We start from the raw sequence: 8,462 nt of genomic DNA, 5'->3' as shown, positions 1-8,462 counted from the left end.
TCCATCAAGCCAGTAGCGTACAGGCCTGGGCCCACATGTCTGAAAAGATAGAGACATTCTAATAGTTCTCCTTACTGTACCTTTTCAAACATACTTTATAGTTGTGCTTTGCTAAAGCTAGACATAGTACTGCACATTTGTTGTCAACATCCTCATTATTATGACTGTACATTTATGTGTGCAATGCTTTTCATTACGACAAAACAATCAAAACTAAAATTAAATTATACTATACCATATGGCTTCAAAGTTTTGTAGTTTAAACTTTTTGTAGCTTTCGTAACTACAGCAATCCTACAAAAATTTGATAAGCACTGAATAATTTGGTATTGTGTACGAGGCAATGCTTAAGACAAAATGAAGAGTTTGCCAGCTTTGTCACCTTCACAGCAAAAATATTGTGAGCATTTAGGAGCTCACGAGTACAAGGGAATATTTCACCTCGCACCAGCATCTGTTCGTCTTGGTGTGCGCATGGAAACCTCTCACACAGTATGGCAGCACCCACCCCTTTACATAAAGAAGAAGTATTTGGTTACTCTAGCATTACAGAGTTGTAACAATGGAATGTTATTAAGCAATGATGTCACAATAATGGCAGCAAGAATGGCATGTCTAGCAACCACACTAAGTAAGTTCTTGAAATAAGTCAACAAACAGCTACTAACACAACCAAAGATACTTTTCATATCAATTAGGTAGCAGCACTAGTGTAGTGCACATCTACATGACCCTTTACTACTTTTATCTTTTGTTCTTTTAAGAACAGGCAATTACAAGCAGCCTCAATCATAACGTATCTTCACAAAACTTTGTGACACAAAAATTACATAATTCTATAGTATCTATCTCCCTCTGTCTGGCTGAATTGTGTTGCAAATTTATGTGTGTATATTAAATAAATAAATAAATTTGAAATATCTTCAAAAGAAACGTCATAAAACATTTTTAATTGCTAATAGTGCAGTTTGATTGGTGTTACGTGTTTTCTGTAACATGCTACAAATTTTGAATGTTATGCTGACCAGATCCTTCCTCTTTATATGAAGGGGTGGGCGCCACCAGACTTTAGTGTCTCACACACAAGTCAAGGTTTGCCTCAAGGGCTCTTCCAGTAGTTGCCATCACTGCATTGTGCTTCCATGTGTTTTGCATCTCATGTCTATGTATGATGAAACCATCATTCTGTGCATGTGTTTCACAAAAAAATATGAGTTTATCTTACGAAAATTTTGATGAACCCAAAATGGATCAAAAAAAATTAAACTACGAAAATTTGGAGCCGTACGGTGGTATACAGTTTATGATTTTGTATTGATCTATTATTATGAGAAGTACATATGGGGTCATTAATTTTCATGCTGTTTATTAAATTGTAAGAGCTGATATTCCATTAGCATAAAATCTGATATTGGTGATGCCATATAAAATTTTCAGTAAGTCAGTAAAACTCCATGTAATAGTTAGACTTCAGACCAAGGGGTCTAAGTAATTTAGTAACCCGATGGCCCGTGTCGTGGCACCTGAGCGAAGCGAAGGCGCTACTACAGGGCCTGGGGGTTACTAAATTACTTAGACCCCTGTGGTCTGAAGTCTAAGTTATTTAGACCCTTTATGTAGTGGCGATGCGTTGCCAACGCTACCAGTCCGGGTGCGCGTAATAAACATGAAAAGGGGCTAAGTAAACATGAAGGGGTCTAAGTAAACATGAAAAGGGTCTAAGTAACTTAGACACCTCCAAAATCCACCAAATTCACGACCAAAAGGGTCTAAGTAATGGTAAACTGCTATTGTGAGCATGAGTGCATGATTGTTTAAATGTGTGAATTGCATATAGGACCATTTATCAAATGCTTCTTCTGGACCAGAGATATGGAGCGATTCTGATGATGAAGATGGACCTTTACAAGATGAAGAACCTTTACAAGTTCACCTAAATACCTATAAAACAACAGTATTACTATTGGTATTATTTCTCTTCATGTGGAAGGTGACGTTCCAAATTTCAAACATAGCAACAGAAATGTTGCTGCGGGGTTTGTATTTGATTCTACATCATATTGCCACTATTACATCTTCAGGTAACTTCATACAAGCAATCATTTTTTTTCCGGACACAATTGCCAAAGCCAGAAAGTTCATAAATTTAGAGCAGGAAAACATTGAGCAGTATGTGTGTTGTCCTAAATGCTGTGCCATTTTTAAAATAGGAGATTGTTTTGAACAAATAGGTAGTTGTACAGTTCCAAAAGTTTGTTCAGCTGTTAAATATCCTTGACATCCAAGACCTTCTTGTAGGGGTCACTGTCAATACAATCTTTTAAAGGTGGTAAGAATAAATAAAAAAGAAGTATTTAGACAACTGAAAACTTACTGTTACTAGACATATTAAAAATTTAAGATAAGAAATAGGGATCGCTGAAAAAAGCCACGAAACAAGAAGGGATCGCTGGGGTGGTAATGTAAACCACAAATCCCTATTTTGACTTTATACTCAAATGGAATATTTATAGAGAGTCAAAATAGGGATTTGTGGTTTACATTACCACCCCAGCGATCCCTTCTTGTTTCGTGGCTTTTTTCAGTGATCCCTATTTCTTATTTTAAATTTAATATGTCTAGTTTGTGTACTTTTTTCCAAATCCATTTATAGATTATAAGTTAATTGGCACATTAGTGTAGTAAGCTAACAGAGATTCCTTGGTTTAAAAGGCTAACTCATTAGATATGTTAAGGCAATATTAATTTTGTAATCTATGATAAAGACTGTATTTTCATCCTGATTCATTTGTACACACACAAAATATAAGGCAGGATACATTAATTCCTAGTCTATACTCAAACAGTGTTTGAGCCATCATCGTCACACTTGGTGCCATGACTGCCATCGCTGAAAACACACTGCTATCTGAGCTACTTACCTATCAGAAGAATTACTGATTGTGCACCTATCATACAGGAGACAGTGTTGATGGCAGCACAGGAGACTTGAAGAAGAACAAAATGTCTTAGGTGTTTATTCTAACAGAAGGACAAGAATGAAACTCTATGATACAAGTTATAAGAATGGTAACTGTTAGTATTATCTAATCCAAAACAGCCAAGCTGTAAAAAAAGAGTGCGGCCCTGAGAAAGGCTATGGTGAAAAAAGATGTGAAATCCAAGGTGGCGGCCAAGAAATGGCTGTGATGGTAGGTTAATGGTAAAAATTTTAATAACAACAATTCAGTGAATTTGGTGCCGCTTGGTCTTGGCACAAAATTCACTTGAATTGTTGTTATTAAAATTTTTACCATTAACCTACCATCACAGCCATTTCTTGGCCGCCACCTTGGATTTCACATCTTTTTTCACCATAGCCTTTCTCAGGGCCGCACTCTTTTTTTACAGCTTGGCTGTTTTGGATTAGATTTCACTTCTTTTTGTATTTGTATACCCCAAAGCTGGCCTATGGCCGGCTTTAAGGCTTTTTAACCTGTAATTTTTTTCTTTACTACAGGAAGAAGAAAAGATAAAGCAGGGTGATTTCTTTGTAGCTGACCTCTCTGCAAGGTGGTCCTTCTAGCTGATCCCTCTACCGGATGACTTGTTTGTAGCTGAACTCTCTACAGGGTGATTTGCTTGTAGCTGAACTCTCTACAAGGTAACTTCTTCTAGCTGATCTTTCTACAGGGTGATTTGTTTGTAGCTGAATTCTCTACAGGGTGATTTGTTTGCAGCTAAACTGCTGAACTCTCTACAATGTGACTTCTTCTAACTGAACTCTCTACGGGTGGCTTGTTTCTAGTTGATCTCTCTACAGGGTGACTTATTTGTAGCTGAACTCTCTACAGGGTGATTTGTTTGTAGCTGAACTCTCTACAAGGTAACTTCTTCTAGCTGATCTTCCTACAGCATAGGCGGCGGAAAGGGGGGGGGGGGCTAGGGGGCTAAAGCCCCCCCTCAGAATGATCTTGGAGTGGGGCTGAAAACCGTGATAAAGATCGAGATACTCTAATAGAGCAGTCACTCTAATAAAGTAGTCAGTGTGTAGCGAGCTATGTAAGGACTTTTATCAAGAGTTCATAATATTATAGGGGGGGAGAGTATCCTACTTCAGTATGCCCTGTACAAACGCGAACGGCCAAGTGTTTCCGTTTACCTTCGCTTTCTATCGGATATTGCATTACCACCTGAAGTGTAAAATTTCAAGCACGTGTTGTGGTGTGCTCGTGCCATATCGTTAACGTTTATTGATGTGAAGAAACTTGTGGGATGGAGACTACCCCAACGAGGCCATTTAGCCGTTCCAAGATCTGCCGCGATAATAGTAGCGATCCGGATTATGCTCCTGTCTCAAAACGGTTGCGAACGGAGCTCAAGGTTGCTCCTGATTTGCCAACCACGCACCTCTTTCTGGAAACTGAACCAACGCCAACATCCTCGCCAGCACCGCTGCTTGAAGGTTCATTATCGCTTACTAGTACCATCAGTGGTGGAGTAGAAGTGGTAAATCCAATCGAAGAAGAAATGTACGGAGAGACTTCAAACTCTAGTGAGGCACGCGTGTCTTCTGTGGAGAGCAGTGCTATGGAATTGATACCAAAAGACGATGAAAGTTCGAGGTCAGGTTTATCAGAGAATGACAGGAGTGTAGAACGTGATGGAATAAGTACTGTCCCGCCTCTAAGCCATTTCCAGCAGTTGGTTGTAGATAAGTTTCCTGAACTGAAGCCTACTTTTCTTGAAGATTCACACAAGAACAGCATTTTGGAAATTACTCACAGAACAGTACACTACCATCCACCTGCTGGATATGTAAATCGTGTAAGAATGGTCTTGTATGTGAACAGCAATGGAGATAGATATTGTTATAATGTTCAAGCTTTGCTAGTATCTGTGAAAGAGGGAGTGGTTTCTACGGATAAAGAATTTGTTGAGCTTTGCAACAGTTTACGGCATTGTAAGGGGTTTGTGTTTTGTCCAGGGATCAGCTATCAGAGATATCAAGATGAATACTATTCAGTGCTCCGTTTTCACAACAAGCAAGTTAACTTGACTGAATCTCCATTTCAGCGGGTAGAATCAAAAAGTTGCTTGCGTTGGTATAAGTTACCAAAGAATGCCACATTTGCAGAGCAAGCTTCTGATGAAGTTCTTTGTACACATTGCAAACGTCTTGTTTCACGCTTGGAGGATCGAAAAAAGATCTCAGAAAATGTCAGTCCTTGTAGGCGGGTCAAACGACAGTCTGCAAGCTCTAATTACCCAATAATGTATTTATCACCAGCTAGTGTAAAGAAACGGAAGGAAAATATGCAAGCAGAAAGATCCAAAGACAAGGCATTGTTAGCCAAATTTTCAAAGCTAGATATCACCTTGGATGATTCTCAGCATGATGAAATGTGTAGAATTACAGATGAATTGGAAACCCACCACAAGGATCAGCTGGAGGACATCTACCAGGAGGCTGGTGGTTCTAGAGAAGCTATTAAAGATATTTGGCAGGCAGACAAAGAACGAGCTGACTTTTACAAGGATCAGAAGAAAAATGGTATTTAACATTTAATTTGTATGTAATATTTTAATTTCGGTTTACTGATTAGGTTGTGGGAAGCGAGGGAACCGATGGAGTCTGGTTACTATTCGCATTGGTAAGGCATAACTACTCTGATATGAAATAGTATAGTATGTCCAATGATTTTTTTGGAATATTATTTTGCGGGACAAGGAGCACTACAAATGTCCGAACTTGATCAATTCTATTCTTGAGTTATTAAATGTTTTTGTGAATCAGCTCAATGTGGACATACTATATAGTTTGCTTTCTCTCTAATGTAGCTCTTTCTGTGTTTGTAAGAAGTCCTGCGGCATACGAGGCTTTGAAAAGCTTTAATATTCTTCACTTGCCTGCAAGAAGCACTTTGCAAGCATACACTGGATGTTTTCTTCATGAAGGAGGTGCATCATGGGAAAGCATAGCCAAGCAAGTTGAACTATTTCAACAATTTAAAGCATCGCAGAAGGCTCAAGGAAAATTGGAACCCCTTGCTGACGGTGTCCTGATTTTCGATGAAGTAAAGGTCATTTCACGCTTAATGTGGAACTCAAGAAGCCAGACTATCATAGGCCTGGCAATGAATGCTGAGGACCAGCAGTCTCTACATGATGTGTACGAGCTGTTCCACAAGGACAAAGCTGTTGAGCAAACAAGCTACATCATGCAGTTCTTGTGGCGTGACTTGACCTCATCTTTTGATATAGTTGGACCCTACTTCACCAGCTCAGAAAATTTTACTGCTAAAGTCATACATGCATGTGTACTTGAGACCATTCAATTATTTCAGGTAATTGCAATAAAAATAATATAAAGTATTGTAACTTAGATATGATATTCTTTTAGATACATGGATTTTCTACCAGCTTACTTGTATGTGACGGAGCAGCACCCAACCTGACTGTGGTGAAGTCGACACATGGCCATTCTGGGGCATACAATATCAACAGTGAATTAAGTGACCAGTACGAGGTTAAACCATATTTTGTTAACCCTTTTAATCCTCCCCATTTAATTCACTGGTTGATTTGCCCAAGTCACCAGGTAAATAATCAATCATTTCAATGTTTGCATTAATATGTGTATTTAGCTGAAGAACATGATCAACGCTCTCCACTCATCTCGTCCAGGTGGAACAAAACGTTTCACCTTGGATGATAAGCAGTTTGGTTGGCAAACAATAGTGGACATGTTTGACAGAGAATGTCAACGTGTAAAGAATGGTAATGCACGTATGATACCAAAGTTGCGTGAAGCACACATCATCCGTGACTCATGGATCAAGTTGAATGTAGCACCAGCAAAAATTATGCAGGTTAATTACAAACAGAAATGACATGAAATACTCATCATTCATTTCTTTTACAGCAGGAGCAAGTACTTGGTGAACTGTTTGACTACACTCAACAACATCAAGATGCTAATCAAGTGAAGTACACTATGAAGTACCTTGAGGCATGCAGCAAGATTTTTGAGAATGGTCTGCTAAGTCATGATCGTGTTACCGATGTCAATTCAGCAATTCTTAAAAACATTAGAGAAGGGTTCAAGTTTTTTCGCAGCTGGCACAACTCCCTATCTGAAGCCGGTAAATACCTAACAACTATCTTTTGTACTTATTTTACAATGTCATGTTTACTAGCCACTCCGAATCAGCCAATACAGCCTAACAAATTTCTGGCATGGCAAAGTAAGTAATAATTTGTAGTATTTATTGGTACATTGCTGTTGGCATCATTATGTGTATTTTTTTTGTAGCATGGGATTTACTGAGAATTTGTGTTTATGGATTTGAGTCTTTCTGCACCTATTTTTTAAACCGATATCCTAACCGATTTGTTAGTCCTCTACGAGTATCTGGCAGTGCAGTGGAATCTTTATTTAGCCAGTACAAGAGATCAGCAGGTGGCAAGCTGGATGCCATTAACTACCCGATTTCAAGAGCAGCCCATCTGATCAAGGAGACTGTATCTACCCATCATTCTGGTTCAGGATATAGGAACCAGTCTCTATGTACTTTTCAGGGAGATGTCTGCCTGAAAAGGAAACAGTACAACAAATTACAGAAGTAATACAAATATTTTTAATATTGTGAACAAATCATGAGCTAATTATTGTGTCCATAAGAATTATTTCTTTTTGCTTTTCAAGTTTACATGGTGGGTTAGTAGAGTATCCCTTAAATTTTGTCCAGAGACAGAAGCTGTTCCTTTTTTAATAGCAGATGTGGCTTTATAAGAGTCCAAAAATTCTTGAATGCGTGTGTTTGTCAGTTTTGATACAAATTCATGAAATACATCATCTATGACTGATGACTGGAAACTTTCCGTAGACTCGAAACGGCTTGTCAGAACAGCTGAGAACAACTCCTTATGCTTAGCTTCACTGTGAACACGCTTAACAGTTTCTTGTACCAGCAACTTTCCATACTTGCGAAAGCCTTCCTCATTGCAACACGTCTTCACAGTTCGATCTACTTCCTGCAAAAATGGTAGTACTTCTTCACAAGGAAAGTACATGTACCCTCTATCTCTATATTGTAAGTATTTTGGTACATGCTCCTTGTTTTTTGTGTTTAATGCTTGTAAAATATGAATCTCTTGAGATACCTTTTCTTTTTGCTTGGTTTGATCGGACTTCATGGATTTATAGCGGCCATGCAACATGCTTGCCAACGTTGCCCCACCAAATCGGTAGTACACATCAACAGGATCAACCGTGGCACATTGGGCAGCAGTTGTATCAGATGATACCTGCAATGCTGATTGGCTCCCTTTAAGCAGCTTATTGAAGACTTCAGCCAAAAAAACTAACATAAAGATCTTTGCCACTTCATGTCCAACCATTTGTGCTTCATAGAAGCTCACCCACTGTTGCCGAGCTAATAGCAGAGTGTTTGTGGTGGCATCAGATGGATCTAATGGTA

At 38.8% G+C, this 8,462-nt stretch overlaps 1 protein-coding gene across 2 annotated transcripts; it reads left to right on the top strand.

The window, feature by feature from the left end:
• The first annotated feature begins 4,057 nt into the window (after window positions 1-4,057).
• Window positions 4,058-8,462, top strand: LOC136242985 (uncharacterized). Of its 2 annotated transcripts, XM_066034493.1 has the most exons (8): window positions 4,060-5,533; window positions 5,586-5,633; window positions 5,821-6,326; window positions 6,383-6,580; window positions 6,627-6,851; window positions 6,905-7,124; window positions 7,179-7,226; window positions 7,295-8,192. In XM_066034493.1, exons 1-8 carry the CDS (start codon window positions 4,255-4,257, stop codon window positions 7,606-7,608), a joined length of 2,838 nt encoding a protein of 945 aa, XP_065890565.1. In that variant the 5' UTR covers window positions 4,060-4,254; the 3' UTR covers window positions 7,609-8,192. The 2 variants fall into 2 exon arrangements, with proteins under 2 accessions (XP_065890564.1, XP_065890565.1); XM_066034492.1 differs by having other exon boundaries at window positions 4,058-5,533; window positions 6,905-7,226; window positions 7,295-8,462.

The sequence above is a fragment of the Dysidea avara genome, chromosome 13 (genome assembly GCF_963678975.1).
Source record: "Dysidea avara chromosome 13, odDysAvar1.4, whole genome shotgun sequence".
In the NCBI taxonomy this organism is placed as follows: domain Eukaryota; kingdom Metazoa; phylum Porifera; class Demospongiae; order Dictyoceratida; family Dysideidae; genus Dysidea; species Dysidea avara.
This window is presented reverse-complemented; position numbering and strand designations above follow the sequence as displayed.